At 35.0% G+C, this 18,423-nt stretch overlaps 1 protein-coding gene across 2 annotated transcripts in view; it reads left to right on the forward strand.

Moving 5' to 3' along the window:
- Nyap2 (neuronal tyrosine-phosphorylated phosphoinositide-3-kinase adaptor 2) overlaps window positions 1–5,239 on the forward strand; it is a 227,562-nt gene extending 222,323 nt beyond the window's left edge. For both annotated transcript variants that reach the window (XM_051190565.1, XM_051190566.1), the window contains exon 8: window positions 4,155–5,239. In XM_051190565.1, the coding sequence (XP_051046522.1) occupies window positions 4,155–4,382 (228 nt within the window). In that variant the 3' untranslated portion in view covers window positions 4,383–5,239. The remainder of the gene's footprint in view (window positions 1–4,154) is intronic.
- The last annotated feature ends 13,184 nt before the right edge of the window (window positions 5,240–18,423 follow it).

The raw sequence follows: 18,423 nt of genomic DNA on the forward strand, positions 1-18,423 counted from the left end.
TGAAAAGGAGTTATTTTATGCTCCCTACAACCATGTAAAAATATAATGTGTATGCAATTGACTAACTGATTTGTAAGTTACTTATATGCCATATACATAAACTTGTTTTAAAATGTATAATACACATGCTTATATATGTGGGTTATATACCAATTTACAATGCACACAATGTTCAGAGATACATTACTTTTAAGTGCCACAACTACAATTATCCTAAGCAAATAATTTAAATTTTCTTATTTTACCATTTATGAAATGCACTAAAAACTAGCATTTGAAAAGACAGCCTTTTATCTGACACAGAAACATAAATTTTAGATATAATGAAAACCTACAAAACATGTTTAGGGCTCCAAAATAATACATATTCATTGTTTCCTATATAATTTGTAACTTGCAGTACTGTAATTTATTTAACACAACTAGAGCATCAATATTGATATATTATAATCAGGTAAAGGCTGCCCTTTGTTCCATTTTCCTTAGCATTTATCCAATATCTTTCTTTTCTGCTTCCTAATTCCTTCTCAAGGTGCACAGTGATTATAGTTAGGGACTTTCTTCAGACTTGTGTAGGCAAGTTTTTCTAAGGGAACTTCACTTATTTTGTATAACCTTGATAGGATGTCAGGTGTACTGATGTAGTATTTTGTAGACTGCCTCTCACATGAAGTTTAGCTTTTGCATTTCTCATCTGCTTCAAGCGCTTGAAGGAGAGAGATATAAGGAATTGGGACCATGACTTCTCATTGCAGTGATAAATGTCACAACTATTGAACACCAACTAACCACTAAGTTTTCAACTGCCTTGTCTGTTTTGGTTTCTATAAGAACATATAACAAAATTCCACAAACACAGTCATTTACACACAAAGTAAAAGTGTTTATCACAGCTCTGAGGATTAGAAAGAACAACATGAGGGTGCATCCATGGAACTTACTGAAAGTTCCCTCTGCAAACTTGGGTCATTTGACTTCTCACTGTGTCTTCACATGGTCAAAAGGAGAAAGCTATCTTGAGTCCCTTTTGTAAGGAGATCAACCCCATTTGGGAACTAATTTCTCCTAACTCTTGCCAAGTTCTCATTTTTAAGCCCACTAAGGTAAATTTCAACACAAGAATTAGGGGAGGGCACTAAGGTCCAGAGCATAGACCCAGACTTCTCTGTGAGATGCTACCTCCAGCACCTTCCTCCACCGCACCATGCTGATGTTACTGTGTAGCTCACAGACAGACATGAACATTTTCATTTCGCCTCCTCCGTGGGAAACTTTGCTTGACTTTATCCCACAAATTTATTATTCAAAAATAGCATCTCTATTGAGTCATGTTAATAAAAAAATGCTGTCCCAAAGCTGTCTATTCATAATAATTGAGCAATTATTTCATTATTATGCCTTAGTATGTAATTATCATATATATACACAAATATGTTTGGGTTGTGTATAATAAACAAGATAATTTATCTAAATAACTAAACTAGAAGAATGTTTTTGGTGGGCTTATTTTAAATTAATTTTAACATTCAAATTTGTTTCACCAATAGGGAGAAATGGAATAGCATTTTGAAGCTGTATTTAAACAAGATTAAGACATTTTGTGATTAAAGAAAAAAATTAAGGTTGATAAATACAGATATTATTTTTATATAGTTCATGTAAGTGATAAATATACTTCTTATGTCTCTAATACATGATGTCCTAACATCACTATGTCAGTGTAAAGGATAATATTTAAAATCACTTTGTGGGTAGAGATTTTAAATTTAAATGTCCATAGCAGTAGCACTGGGTTTTAATGTGAGAATTTAAACATGAACCTAAACATGTCCTATTTAAATTATAACTACAAAGGAGGTTTATCTTCCCACATAAACCACATTCTATAATACAGTCATTCATTTCATCTTTATTTTTTTATCTTAAGAGTAAGAAAAACTGATAGATAGCAAATTTAATAAAGGAGCCATTATAGATTTAAGGATAAATCTGGCACTAGGGAAATTCCCAGAGATCTACAAGGATGAACCCAACTAACAATCTAAGCAATAGTGGAAAGGCTACCTTTAATGCCCTTCCAAATAATGAGATTGATCACTACCTTATATGCCGTCCTAGAGCCTTCATCTAGTAGCTGATGAAAGCATAAACAGACACCTACAACTAAACATTAGCTGATCTCTTGGAATCTAGTTACAGAGAGGGAGGAGTGATGAACAAAGGGATCAAGACCAGGCTGGAGAAACCCACAGAATCAGCTGACCTGAATAAAGGGGAGCTCATGCAGCCTAGTTTTATAGTTAGGAAACTAGCATAGGATTGACCCAGATCCCTGAATGTGGATGTTAGTTGGAGAACTAGACAGTCTATGGGGCCTCTAGTAATGGATCAGTATTTATCTCTAGTATACAAATGGTCTTTGGGAGCCCATCCCACATAGAAGGATACTTCTCAGCCTAGACACATGGGAGAGGGCCTAGGCCCTGCCCCAAATGATATGGCAGACTTTGAAGACTCCCCATGGAAGGCCTTACCCTCCCTGAGGAGCATAAAGGAGATGGACTGCAGTTTGGTGTGAGTGATAGGGACAGATGGGAGGGTGAGGGAACATGTAAAACAACCTTGTTTCAAATTTAAATCAAAAAGAAAATATTCTATGTATGAGGCTACATATATTTGTAAACATATATTACAAAGAAATCTTACTTTGAGTTGGCAATTTTCCAGTGTTATAGAGTTGAATGATCTCCAACTACCTAGCTCTTTATTATAGGGTGGGAAATTGTTTTTTCTATGAAATTTCACATACTAGACCATGGTAATGTACAGTGCTTATTTTAGAACTTCATTATTGCAAGGAAGGTATGGGTTAAGCCATTAAAGCATCACAATGTCATCAGCTGAAGAACTAAAATTAGATAAGGATTTGTTTGATATCATCCTAAATCCATAATGACAAATTTGGTGACTTAATTTGCTTTATTTCAACCTTTTAGTCAGAGGGGATATTTGCTTAAACAATTAAATGTGTTCTTCCTTGCTTGGATTAATGATGGGCTTATCTCATTGCTATCTTTCTATGGCAAAATTGGTTCAGAAGAAAATCATTACACACACAGACACACACACGTGTGTGTGTGTGTGTGTGTGTGTGTGTGTGTGTCTGTGTGTGTATGAACACCTGTCAAGCAATATGTTTATTACTGTATGTTCAACCTATAGTCCACACTGATCCTTCTTTGTGAGTCTAACTGATGAACTGTCTTCTCTAAGTTGTTATTAGCATGCTTGTAGAGGGCAGTGATTTCATCTCAGATGTTTCCTGTATATCAAAAACTACAGTAAAAATAACTCAGCAGATGGACATTTGAGAACCCATCTAAACTTGGAGTGCACACCCAGAGTCACTTCAGCTGGTGGAATTATTCAACAAATGTGTTTTACTTGATTCTGTTTAGAAAGAAATCCAAGTATTTAAAACATATTTCAGGAATGAAAATGGTCCTTAACAACTTTAAAAACATAGTCATAGTTTTTGTATCTTAATTTATATATATTGGGAACAATAACACAATGGTAAATATTTGGAAATTTGTTTAGAAAATAAAGTTATTTTGTTTCCACATTGTGGTATTTTTAAGAAGAAAACATTAATTTACTTATTTACTGTGCAAGGTATGTGAGAGAGAAAGATGATGAGGAGTAGGAGGAGGGAGGGAAAGAGAGAGAGAGAAAGAGAGAAAGAGAAATGTAGAGTTAGGGGACCACGGACGGATAGGAACTGGTTCTTTCCTACTGTGTGCATTACAGGGACCGAATGCAGGTCAACATGCTTGGAAACAAATACCTTTTCTTGTTGTGTCATGTCACTGACCCTACTGAGGACTTCAGATATATTTTGGGAAATATTTATATCCAAACTGTTAGTAAATCATGTCATGACATTTGCCAATTTAAGAAGAATGCTTATTTATAGCAATTATGCTTTCACTTTTGCTTTGTTAGACTTTTGTGTTCTATTAGTCGATTTTAACTTTTTCAAAAAAGTAGGTGTATAAATAGTTGACAGTTTTCATAACAGCTATTAGCACAGTGTGAAAGACACACTTTCATTCCATCTTTTTCTTTTGTATTCACTGTTTCTTTTTTGCTAGGTGGCATGCATGCAGTGGTTTCATGGAGACCATACAATGCTTGAGATGATTGAGAAAAAGCGTTGCTTGTGCAAAGAAATAAAGGCTAGACAGAAAACGGAAAAGGGCCTTTGCAAACAGGATAGCATGCCAATCCTACCCAGCTGGAAGAAGAACGCAGGAACAAAGAAGTACAGCCCTCCACCCTATTCTAAACAGCAAACGGTATTCTGGGATACTGCCATATGAGCCTGTACTGGTGTGAGCTCCACATTGCTTAATACAAGGGAGGTTGACTTGGTCTTGTGATAATTGTTACATATATTCTTTGTTGATGTGGGATTCCACAAGAATCTATGGGTACTGTGGCAAGCCCAAGATAAAATGTTTTTGTCTTTGCAATTAAGGTACATTCTCTTATTGTGGATTATTTTGAATCCAGAACATACTAAATTGTAAATATTTTGCTAGTGTATGGGTGACACCTGAAATAATGTTCATTATACATATTTGAGTTGGAGAAATACCAGAAAAGTTTACTAGATGATATAATTTGGTATTAACTGGTTTGTTATCTCTTTTATATGTAACCCCTGGATGCCTTTTCTTATTTATTTTGCATTGAGAATATCTTTGTCCTCCTGCCCACATTTGGCTTCTGTAGGAGATCTCACAAGTGTAAGTCCTATTTAAGCACATAAAATGTAATCTGGTGCTAGCGATACAGAAGTTGAATATTGTATTTGTAAGAATTGTCTGCTGCTGTCTATGTTTGTAGGGGATTGATGGAAAGTGAGTTAAAATATGACACTCATCTGCATGCCCATGTTACCCTGACACTGACCGTCTTTGCTACAGTGACTTCCTAAGGATTTCTTTCACATCCTGATGTTTGCACTTAGTATTAGTTAGTCAGACTACACAGAAAGGTAGTAGGATATATTGGGACACTCCAACAGAAAACTTTCTTTCAGAAATGACTTTTAGGGACATGTGTCCTTGCAGCATTGAGTTGATTGGAGGAGACCAGGGTTCACTGTGACATTGGAAGGAACGAAGAATCAAAACCATAAAATGATGGCTATTTTCAAGAAAGTGGAAACAGAGGCACTATAGACATGATATCTTTAAGTACCACTTTGTGGGCATGATTTTCCCACAAGAATTAGAGAAATAAACATTCAACTATACCAATTTACATATTTTAGTATACTCCATGACAACCTTCCTCAAATTTAAGTCCATTCATGAAAAGGTATTTCTTGCCAATCTTTTAAAGCTAGTTATTACATTTTGGGGGTCTTAATCTTCCATTTATATACACTGTACCCATTCTTACTGATTATGACACCATGACCAAAGAATTATGACCACTTCTTTATTTTATTTTGTTTCAAGGAAGAAACAGGAAGTGCAGGGGAGAAAAAAAATTAGGGTGGACTCAATTTTATGTGGTGGTGAACTTTAAGTTAAGAAATTTAATTTAAGAAAATGGTATATATCTTTAAATATAACGTGTTAGTCGAAAGTAAATATTGCCATGGATGAATAAAAAGAAAGCTATCACATATATTTTGTATATTTAAATTAATATTTATGCTTCCTAAAATTGACAGTATGTGGTTCTTCATTAACAATCAATTTAGTATTATATTTCTGAGAGGAAAAAGTGTGTTTGAAGTTATTATCCTAGTAGTTTTTCTTGTGAGGGTATTGACAGCAATAGTTCCATGCTGCTCAATAAAGCCAAATATAACAGAATTTAAGGAGTTTTTGTAATCTATATTGATAAAAAAATTCTAGTAATTCTTTATCAGTAATAGTTCCTCGAAGAGAGCTTGAAATGTTATAACATAATTTTTTAATGTTTTATAATTAATGTATATTTTGATGTCCAATTATAATCCTGAAAGAATAAGGAACACGGTAAGTGGGAGCATGTGTTGTATGGGTGTGTGTTTGTGTGTGTGTGTAAACAATCAGTGGCAAAACTGTATATATAAAATGCTCACTGACGTGGTGAGTTCTGCTCGTACAAGGAAGATGTGACAAAGGCAAAATCACAAATATAGAATACCGCAGAGAGATCTTAAGTACCTTAAACGAAAGCTGTTGCTGTGTTTTACCAGCGATGTGGATTTATAATTCAAACCCAACAATCAATTCAGCACAGATATAAAAGTGATAAAAATGTTTTAAGATAAAAATCATAATTAAAATCAAGTGTGTCTTGGGCCCAAGTAGTTATCTTGATTTAAGCTAGTATGACTTCATATATTCAATCCAATCAATCAAACACAGTGCTGAATTTGTTGGATTCTCGGTGATCTTAATACATGCGCATTCCAGCTATTAAAGTAAAGATGAGCCCTTTTGACATTTAAGTGTGAGTAATATATTTCCAAGTGTGTTTTTACCTGCTGATCTTACACATATCCTTCTGAACTAGACAGAAGATAATTTTGAATGTTGGTCACTTGTCCAGAAGGCAACAGAGTTACTAAAATGATTTGTGTTGGACTCAGCCATTCATGGGTGCTCTGTTAAGTTTGTGTCAGGGCCACAAGTCACAAACTCCTTTCCTTTTCAAATGTGTTATTTCTTGAGGAGTTAGCTATTTTGAAAATTTGAACTTAGGTAACCTTTTTCATTTATTTTTCCAAACCTCTCTCTACACGAGGAACAGTTGGAATATCTGAAAAGATGGTTTTACTTGGATTTGACTCCAGATCTGTTACTCTGTGCCTATAAAACATAGAATTGCCCACTGTGGCAATTAGCTATTCTACAGTCGACTTCCTCTTCCTATAGAGCTTCTCTTTGCTGTGAGAAAAGAGTCATTAGTAGATAGAGAAAATCATGCTGACTCTCTGTGGCAATAAATCAGGCACTTCACCATACGAATCTGGTCAGAAGATAATCTGCAGCCAGCACATGATGTCACGATAAAGCTCATATTTCTAGCAATGCCAAAGAACAAATCATAGAAAGGCATGTTATCAGGCCAAGGGAACTCATACTTACGACAAATAGTCTTTTCACAGCAAATGTTGTAAAAACAGAATTTTATTGCCTGTCACCAAGATACTTTTAGGTGTGAAATACTTCTTGGTGGAGAATTTCCTTGGAAGTGATGGAAAGGAAGAGTAAAATATTGTGTTTTCCCCATCACAGAAGCCAGAACTACGTGAGAAATCACACTTAACAGACACTGTCAATATCTCCCTCTGTATGCTTATTGATGCAAGTTTGAGGTGCAAAGTGGTAGATTTGTGCAATTAAGGGTGAATTTTCAGCTACATAATAATTGAAAAAGAAAAGAAAACATCAAGAAGTAAAATCTGTTATTTTATAAAGCATATACCTTGGCTGTAATATCACTTTTCAAAATACTGAACTACTGACAAGCAACAAGATTTTGTACAAATGGTTTTAGAAAACAGAGATAGTGACATATGTGTAGTCTTGTCTACACACAGAATTTGGTTTGCTTCTTTTGAACAAGTTGAGTAGAAAGTCAACACACTTGACCAGACTCAGCTAGTTTTAATAAAGATATCAGAAGAATGCACCCACAGATACATTTTTATATCACTTACATGTTAAATTCACAGATTTCCAATGTAGATCTTGTAAATTAACCACATTTTCAGTTGAAATTAAAGCAAATGTTCCTATAATTTATGGAGTGGGTAATTTGAGGGGTTTTAAGTCTCACTTGAAAAGCAATGTTGATAGGATAGACTATGATCTCCTCATGACTTATATCTCAAATTTAAAAGGACATAAAAGAGAAATGACACATACAGTGCATAGGGGAAATTATACCATCTTCCTGGCTTGGGATAATAACTAGCTAATTATAGAATTTGGACAATTTGTAAGCAATCCATTATTTCTTTAAAAGTTCACATTATCATTTATTGGACAGTTTCAAAAGCACTTGAAATTGGACATTGAAATAAATGTGGATTTTGTAATTAAGGGACTCAATTATGCAGACAATAATATTTTCAAAATAAAAAGTCAAATGTCTTCAAGGGTATACATGATTTCACAGGTTTGGCAGTTTTTAACTGCTTATATGCAGCATTTTTGTTGTTCTCTGGTCAAGTGTACAGTCAAAATAAAAGATGAACATATACTAAATTTATGTCTAAGTATAGCATATGTGTATGTGTAAGCTTCTACCTGTACCTTACAATATGTACTGCTATCTGTGTAAATCAAAAAATGATAACACTGTATTATCATGTTTAATGTAAACATTGTGACTTTGACTTAGGGTTTGGATGGTTTAAAGCCCTCTCATATTTGGGTCAATTTTATGGAACAAAATGTGTCTAATATGGAAAAATATCTGGTTACATTTCCTTTTATTATGATGATGCTTCAGATTTAAGGAGAAACATTAAAAAATATTGTGGAATTTATCTCAAATAAACATTTATGAATATGCCTTCAAAATATTCATTTGTTCCCAAATATAACTGGGTTTGCCCAACCTACATGCATTTATATTTAAACATGTACACACTCAGATACAGAATGCATACTGTATATAATATATATGACAATGTTTAGTATGCACTTCTTTTGTTTGGACTTCTTAACATTTATAGTGTAGCAATTTGTGTAAAGTGCACTGTGATTATAAGAAAAATCAAAGCACAGTACAGTCACACTTTTGTTATCTTGCACTAAAAGCGTGTTTACGTATTTAGCAACTGTATGTTTACTTTCTTGACTTTTCAGACATTTGAAACAAATAGCTATGGAAAATGATATACTAATCTGTTTTATAGTGGGTAATTACACTACATTTTTAAAAGACAGGGTTTTTAAAGAAAACCATTTAACATCCATTCAAACATTAAGATGTTTACCATACCTAAAATTCTGAATGTCATATTGCATTTTCATAACTCATTAGCAATGTCAGGTATGTGCCTGAATATTTGTGCAAATAAGCATTAGATAACAGATTTCTCTATTCACGTATTCCTAGGCATTTCTATATACATAATAATATAAACACTGATGTTTAATGTCTCTTAATTTTTGTACTTGATTTTTTAGTAATATGTAATTGAATATGTACTTTGATACTACTGAAGTAACCAGATGTTGTTTGAAAACAAATTGATTTCTCTCTAGTGCATTGACAATATTTTATGATATTTTGTGCTTATTTATTTGTGCTCCCGTGTAATTATAATAAAAGCAATAGTTTAAATTAGATGCTGTCATTTCTCATATCTATCCACCGAGAAGCAAGATTTAAAGGGCAATTGGGTTGATAAGTGAAAAACATTCTATACATATATCAGAATTTCACTATGTCATTTAATTTATAGATTAAACTTTTATTTTTCAAAAGACTTATAGAAAAGCACACCTTCTTTTAACTTTTAGATTCATTTGTGAGGCTGTATGAATTGTTGGACTCTGATACTGTTAAGTATTAAAGGACATAACTCTTTAGTTATGTGACCCTTGCTGTCCTTAGTTATGACTTAATTTCTTTCTGAAGATGATGCATTACTCAAGGTACTTTTATATTTCATTTTATTTCAACTCGACCTAGAATCAGTCAGATTTAATACTAGACTGGAATCCAACAATCCTGAGCCCATGTTTTCAGATAAGATATTTATTGGAATGCTATTAAGTCATATTTTATGCTGATCATCCTTCTAGAAATAACATAAATGAAATAATGAGTCAGTATTTACTGAAGGTAGGATGTCAGTATATAAACTATCCCTAAATATCTGAAACATGACTTTGGGTCTCATCGATCTTATAAAATTGTAATATCCTCTAATGGTCTCTAATGCCATCTTCATCAACCACTTATATAATAATCATACAATTAATATGAATTTAATTGAATATGTTTTCATAGTTAGCAAATACTTACACCATTCATTTATTTTAAGACTTATTCATTTTATCTGCACGGTTGTTTGGTCTACCTGTATGTATGTGAAACAATTGTTTGCCTGGTGGCCTTGGGGTCAAAAGAGGTCATTGGATCTCTTGGAACTGGAGTTGCAGATGGTTGTGAGAGGCTCTGTGTGTCCCTTGTAAGAACGCCAAGCATTCTTAGTGGTGGAGTCTTTACCCACATGCTCACGATGATACCTTAAAAGGACTCCAATGTATCGCCACTGTTTAGCTCAGCTCCTCAAAGTATTTCAATGCTCAGGACGATTCTCTGTGTCCTCTTGGTTTAACAAGAATTAACCAGTCACACTTTCATCTTACTGCCAAAGCTCCAATCTTTCATTCAGTTCAGTCAATGATAAGGAGTACTCCATATTTTCAATTAAAAAATGGCTTTTATTATCCTAAGTCCCTTTAAATCCCTGTTGCCTGCTCTTGAACTCAGACCTTAATACAATTATTTTAAAAGTAGTAGGTCAGTTACTGTTAAATGAAACACATTCTGTTATGGTGATTTGTAGTCAAGGCATATTTACTAAAATGCAGGTTTGCTCACAAACATGGGCAAAAGTACTTATTGGCTTATTCTTCCTGGGTTGTTCAGCCTGCTTTATTATACAACCCAAGACCACTTGCCCAGGTATGGAACCACCTACAATGATTGGGCCCTGCTATATCAATCAACAATTAAGGAAATGCCCTATACATTGTGTCTAGGGCAATCTCATAAAGACATGTTCTGAATTGTGCTTTCCTCTTCACTGATAATTCCAGTCTGTGTCAAGATGACCACAACACTAACCAAGACACTCAATCTCAAGAAGACAGGTGCTCAGAATAAGACAATACAGAATTCTCAGTCCTCACATGACATCTCCTCTCTAAAGATCTCAGTGATCATTGAGGAAGAGAAAGTGGCCAGATCACAAGAGGAAGAATAGGTGGTGAGTGACTACAAAGAAACAGTAGTGTTTTCAAGTTGTACATTTCAACTCACAATACTTGTGACAGTATGTGAAAGGCCTGTGCAAGCTTAAGCCAGTCAAAATCCTGGCATGGAGAGGGGAGGTAGGCACAAAACTCCAGGCCTAGCTGAGGAACTATTGGCAATTGTTAGCTGCTAGGAGAGCCAGATTTCTTTAAGAGTGTTGTTGGTAGGTAAATGATTCTCCAGTGGACCACCACACATCCAGGAACATATGTGTAGCACAAATTAGACTTATTGGTGGAATGAAAAAGCACAAAGTTGCATGGTAAGGAAAAGGGGCTGGATCTGGTAACAACTGGAGATGAAGATGATCAAAGTATACTGCACAAAATTCTCCAAGAATTAGGAAACCCGAGGAAAAAAGTTTTTAAATGGAGTATCCTGAGGTAAGTCCACATATCATTTTAAAGAAATTTCCATGGATGATTCTAATATGTTTAAGAATAAGAGCAGAGATTCTCAAACTTTATTGCACAAGCCCATTTCCTTGAGATTGTCTTAACCAGGGGATTGGAATCATAAACAATGAGATTTAACACCTTTCTCCAAATTCCAGAACACGCTGACACTTTAATGCACAGACAACACATTTGATCAGCCACAAATGAATATTTGGTTTCCCTAACTATGTTTAGGAAACAATTGAAAGTGGTATTCCAGAGTATCTGTATCCAGATGGAAGCTCAGACACAGATATTGTGGTAGGTTGTTAGAGATGACACCTTGAGCTCTATCCGCAGTGACCTGAGTGGTTGAGGGACACAAACCTGTTTCAGCAAGATATGATGATGATTTGCATGTGCAGAAAAGTTTGGGAAATGCTGTCTGATCATGTTTTTACCTGTGTAAAACATTGCATTCACCCCTGACAGATTTTCTTTTCAAGATTGATATCTGGGACCCACACTCAGAGATTCTGAATTCATCATGGCCTTTGGTTTAGGGCCAGAAAAAGTTTCTTCTTGCATCTTTTCTCTTTTTTTCTTTGCCTACAGCCTCCCAATAAACTATAATATAAAAGTGGCATTGAGAAAGCCAATCACAGGAACACTCTATACAATATATTGTAACTTACGTGGTTTCTCCTAGAAATAACATTCTAGCCAAAGAGCTCATCCTTTCATATTTCTTGTCATTCATATTACTCATGCAACTTCATAGCAAGGAGTTCTATTCAAAGAAAATATTATGGAATTACTTTCTTGTGCTTGGCCATATATTCTCTTATGATAGAAAGTTTCTGAAGATTTAGATACAGACCACTGAAAATAATTTATAAATCCTTAAACATGACAAATTATAAAATTCTAAATCTTCTTTTTGCCTGGGGATGCTATGGATGTTTGTTATGAGGCCTTCTTTCTATTGTTTGAGTTACTTTAAATTACCCTTAAATTCTCATAGCCTGTGATACTTCTTTCATTACACAAATTTGAAAGTGTCCTACTTACCTATAGAAACCAGTTAACCAAGTACCATGTTTTTGTTGACAGAGATTTTTTTGGGTGGTTGTGGGAGTAAGCATAGTTTTTATTTATTATTTTACATGTTAATCCTAGTTCCCTATGGAATCAAAGCAAGTTTCTACTTCCCAACTGCCATGTTGGATAGGTATAAAATAAATATTCCCATCCCCAAAGCAATAGTAACAATAGGTGTTCAATAAGAGCAAAGTGGTGCCAAGCCCCAAACTCAGTAGAGAAAACCATATTATACCTCAAGACTAGATAATAATTTTTGACTCCACAGCCCACCTCCTTAGCACACAGATGCACAAAGTAGGTCTACATGTTCATGGGCATTCTCATGTTTAAGGCTTTGCTATGCTCATTCCATCTAGCAAACTGGGTATTAGGAAAGACTTTCAAACCATAGAAGCCTCCTTATATGTTTATTTGAATCATATCATTTCTTACACACACACACACACACACATATACATATATATATATACATATATATATATATGACATTAATGTTATATGTGAATATGTGTGAATGTGTAATGTTTCTCTCCATGTTAGGGCCATTCAGTAACTTCTATTTTCTTTTCTTTTCTTCTTTTTTTTTTTTTTTGCTTTAGAAAAATTTTATTTTTTAAACTGTGAAAAATAAATGTTATCTTACTATTTAAATTGCTCCCACTTCCCTCTTCCTTTTTTCTTTTCTGTTTTTAACTGTATTACTTTTTTATTTTTTTATCTTTTATTTTACATGTCAATCCCAGTTCCTTCTCCCTCCCTCCCTCTTAACCTCTCTCCCCCCTCACATGCACCCTGACCACCCTCCCCTCCCATCCTCCTACCCCAATTCCACATGTAGGGCAATGCTATCCAGGTGGGGTCATGTAAATCTGTGAAGTCATTTGAAGTAGGGACTAGGACTTCTCTCCTGTCTCTAGGTTAAGGCAGTATCCCTCCATGGGGGATGTGTTCACAAGATCCTTTTGTACACCATGAACACATCCTGGTTCCACTGTCTAAGGTCCCTTAGACTGCTCAGTACTTCTAGCTGAGACCCATATTCAGGGGGTCTGAGTCAAGGGACATTCAGTAACTTCTTAGCCTCTCCTGCTCTGCTTTAGGGAAAGAGGACTAACATGTAGTTTCTGGTCTAGTACAAAATTTTTTGCTCAGATGCCTTTTGTGGTTACAATGAACAAGCCTCAGGAACACAGCTTCTCTGTGCTCTCAGGAAACACTTCCTAGAAGACTTCACCTCAGTGATGCTGGTCTCTTCTTAATCACTGCGAATTTCATAGTTCAAGATGACCAGCATCAAACATCCCAGCAAAACAAAGTTTTGCCTTAGTATCTTGTTATTCATGGCTGATTCTTCAGCCCTGGCTAACTGGAACTACAGAATCTTAAATCAAAGTAACAAATGGCCCTGATAAAGTCTTTAAACTTCCCCTGAAACTTCACAAGTAAGGCCTCCATCTTTTGTTCTTAATATTCTTATTTTCCAAACTCATAAAGAACATCCCACAGAGCTCTTAACACTCAATGGTTCTTCTAGCCCAAATTTCCAAAGTCCTTCCAAAATCCTCCCCCCCCCAAAAAAAAAATGGTCAAGTCTGTCACAGCAATACCCCACTATGTTGGTACCAATTTATCTTCGGATTTCTACTGCTATGATGAAACACCATGATCTAAACGCCAGCTGAGGAAGAAGGGGGTTATTTAGCTTATACTTCCAGATCACAGTTCATCACAAAAGGAAATCAGAACAGGAAATCAAGCAGGGCTGCAACCTGGAAGCAGGAGCTGATGCAGAGGTCATGGAGGGAAGCTGCTTACTGACTTATTTTATATGGCTTGCTGAGTCTGCTTATAGAACCCAGAACCACCATCCCAGAGATGGCACCACCTACCAAGGGCTGAGACGTTTCCCACTGATCTCTAATTGAGAAAATGCCTTACAGCTGGCTCTCATGGAAGCATTTCCTCAACTGGGGCTCCATCCTCTCTGATGACTCTAGCTTGTGTCAAACCAGCCACAAAAACAGCCAGTACAGTAGATAAACATTTTTTGTTTACTATTTTATTATTATCTAATTTTAGATCATTTTAAAGTTCCATTGCTATTTTAAAATAATTTGTGTATGTGCATGTTTATCTATGCTAATAGATATTGTTTAAAATAGTAAAGCAAAGTTATTAATATGAGGATAAAACTCTGTGTGTTGAGTGTGGAATATTTTTAACTTAATATGTCCTTATACAATCTTTTTAAAAAGATGCCTGATTTTTTTTTTTTGAACCATCACATATATTCAGATGGGGAAAATTGTTATCAAACACTAATATGGATCAATGTATTTGCTATGTTTTGCATGTCCCACCTTGTATGTAGTTACTGACTCTATTTTAAAATAGACCAGGTGATTCTACATTCAAAACAGCTGGACAAAGCAGCCTTATGGACTACAGCCAGGATTTCTGCAACTTCTTAGAATCCCCCATGACAGCGTCCCTTACCAGCAGGAAGTAGTTTGGAAAGAACGACACCCAAATTCCCAAATATTTTCTATAAATGTTTGTTTTCATTGAAATGGACTAGGATATATATATTAGACAATGAAGTATTAGGCCTTTTACTCCAAAACATACTTTGCTTGAGAATTTAAGTTCTTATTTTTTCTCTATGACCTTTCAGATCTTAAGCCAGAAGAAGTACTTTTAGAAAGAAATGCTAATATTTTTCCATTTAGAAACACATATCTTCCATAAAGACGAGTACTGTTTACTCAGAAACAATGCTCACGATTAGAGTCTACGGGAATGACTGATGTAAACATAATGGCCTGTGGGAGCCAGATTTGGTCTTGCTCTAAGATAACGCAGAAGTTTCCTAGGCTGTTAAAATGACAAGTGACATCTCTCATAAGGATGGTTTTTTTATCAATTGAGAAGCAATGCTCAATATCTTAAGTGGGGAGAGTCTGGATAAACAAATGAAACAATTTGAGGGATTTGTGTTGAGCTTGGCCATACATATAACACAAGATCACTAGGTTGTAAACTGCATCCACTACCAGATTTTGGGGTGGAAAACATGTAAAATCCACTACAATATTTCAGGGTGGAAAACAGGTAAACCCCTTTCTTTGAAGAGATCAACCTGCATGTTTAACTATATTTAAGAAAATAAATGCCTTACAGCAGAATATCATGCACAAAGGTTTGTTTTTCTAGTTTGTATATGGCAGGTGTGTGTGTGTGTGTGTGTGTGTGTGTGTGTGTGTGTGTGTGTGTTTGTATTATATTTGGATACATATATATGTATATGTTTCTATTACCTCTGTTCCTCTGGAGAGTTCTGTTGACTCATATTTATATCTAGGCTTTAAAAAGACATGCTGATGGGGATATAAAACCTTATTGAGTGGGTTCCTTCCTCATCCTCTCCTAAACTCAGTTTCTGATTAAGACTTCTTATGTGTCACAAAGTCTAATACAACAGGCTCCTTCCAGAACTTCTTATCCCAGGCTATCTGCTCCCTATTTATCCTCCAACAAACACCTGGTGACTAATAACTGTAACTCCAGTTCCATGGGATCTGATGTCCTCTTCCTACATCCTCAGGCACTAGGTCTGAATGTAGTATAAGTACATACATAAATTCAGACAAACACTGAAATAAACACTCATACACATAAAATAAATCAATCTAAAATATCTTTTGCTTAATTCCTGAAAGATAAGATCTTTACCCTTGATAAATCTAGCAAAAGATAACCTATAAATTCAATCTGTTGAGATGATAAAAAATCAATTATTTCATGAGTATTTGGATGTATGATTAGATTACAGTTTGACCCAGATTGATTCATAAATATTTATTTATGAAATGAGTTAATACAGGGAAACAAACAGATGAATGAAATAATGTATGTTCTTTTTTAGTCAGAAATGCATATTAACTGCACTTAATTAAATGAAACTGCCAGTTGTACTTGAGGTTTCCCAAATCAGAACAAGTAATAATAATAATGATGAATCTTAATAAATTTAAATGTCTAGGAATTATGAAAATAGATGATAATTAAATGCAAAATCTAAGTCAAAATTGTGTACTCATAGATTAGTCTATTATATTTTATTATGCAAAATCCTTTTTGTCCTGTTACTCTGTTAAAGACATTCATTCTCAAGCATGTGTCTTCTTTTAGTCTTCATTCATTCTTCTCATGCCAATAATACATAGAAACCTGAATCTCCAGAAGGTGTAAAGGGCCTTAGCATCCTCATATCTAAGTATGGGTGCTATGCAGATAGATCACTCTTAAATAAAATAGAGTGGGCTGGGTTCTTGGCAGATTAAAGCAGATACCCGATTAATGTGGGAAAGTGAATCCAACAACTACAAGAGGGCTCAGGGAGAATCTCTATGGAAAGTCTAGACTTCATACAAGGTAGATAAGGAAAACAATGAATTGTTTGAGCTAAAATTCCAGGACCACCTGGAGAACTGATCCAATGCTTGGTTGTTCCAATTGAATAAGCATCTAGATTTTCTTTATTTGTTCTTGCCCTTTTAATAATAAATCATTTGAGTGGAAATTCACTCAAGATTAGAGTAGTACATATGTTTATTTCAGCTTGAGGTGGAAAGCATTAGGAATCTAAGAAATGCGTTGAATTGATGATAAATAGCTTGGACTGTAGGCAAGAAACTGAGTTCATCTCATTTCAGTTACAGGGTTTATGTCTCCCATTTACTTATAAGAAAACACTATAAAATTCAATCGCCCTGAGTCAAAAGACTGTGACCAACATTGTATTTATTTGCTATTCCATTTCTTAGATTTTAATTGCATGGGCTCAATGTATAATTTTGTAATCAAACAAACAAAAATACTGTTAAAGAGGAAGTGACTATATCATTTATAAACAGTATACACAATGGGTGAATAAATTCATGAAGTCTTAAGAAATTTATCATGTATTTTCTAAAGGGAGATAACTCTTAAAATTTCCTTGCTGGGAATAAGAAGGACTTCTTCATTCTAAAATCCTTTGAACTTAGGTATCTTCTCTGCCTCCTCTTTCTTTTTCTTTTTCTCTTTCTCTTCCTTCTTCCTTTCCTCCCTCCCTCCCTCCCTACCTACCTACCTCCCTCCCTTCCTTCCTTCACTCACTCTCTCCCTCTCTCTCTCTCTCTCTCTCTCTCTCTCTCTCTGTTTTGCTTTCTTTCCTGTAACTTCTCCTTCTCCTTGGTGTCTAATGGAATCAGTTCATCCTAGGTATACTATGTAGAGGGTACATGCAGTGGGGAGGTATTCATTCTATGTTTTCTTAAGTTATCAGTAAAACAGTTCAATAAGATCATGCCATTCTTCGGCTTAAAATTCACTCACATAACCTTACATAACCTTTGATATACAATACATTAAAAACATGGTACTGTTTGTGACCATGACATTTCAGTACTGTAATCATATCTGCCATTCATTTCTTCTCAAGTGCGTTTGGAATTGTTATTCCCATTCTTTGGTTGTTTTTGGGCAAAGGTTTGTTTTTGCCATTTAGATATGAATGATGAAGCATCTTCACTGCCTTTTGTGAGAACCATCTCTCAGTCCTTCTCTTCTGCCACAAGAGTGGCCCTGTACCTCCCTGCATTTCTTTCCATCAGTTTACTCCAGTCAGAGTTTTATTTTCTTCTCCGAGCCTCTATGGAAGCAGGGCTTCTGCCTGGTTTATTCACAATCACAATCTCACAGGCTCAAAGGAAAAAAAAACATAGAAATTAGGAGGCTTTATAGCTGGCATTTGAGAATAATGGCATAATTAATAATCATGTTCATTATTGTTTGTTATCAGAACACCACCAACATATTTTATTCA

Source organism: Phodopus roborovskii, unplaced genomic scaffold (assembly GCF_943737965.1).
Source record: "Phodopus roborovskii unplaced genomic scaffold, PHOROB, whole genome shotgun sequence".
Taxonomy (NCBI): domain Eukaryota; kingdom Metazoa; phylum Chordata; class Mammalia; order Rodentia; family Cricetidae; genus Phodopus; species Phodopus roborovskii.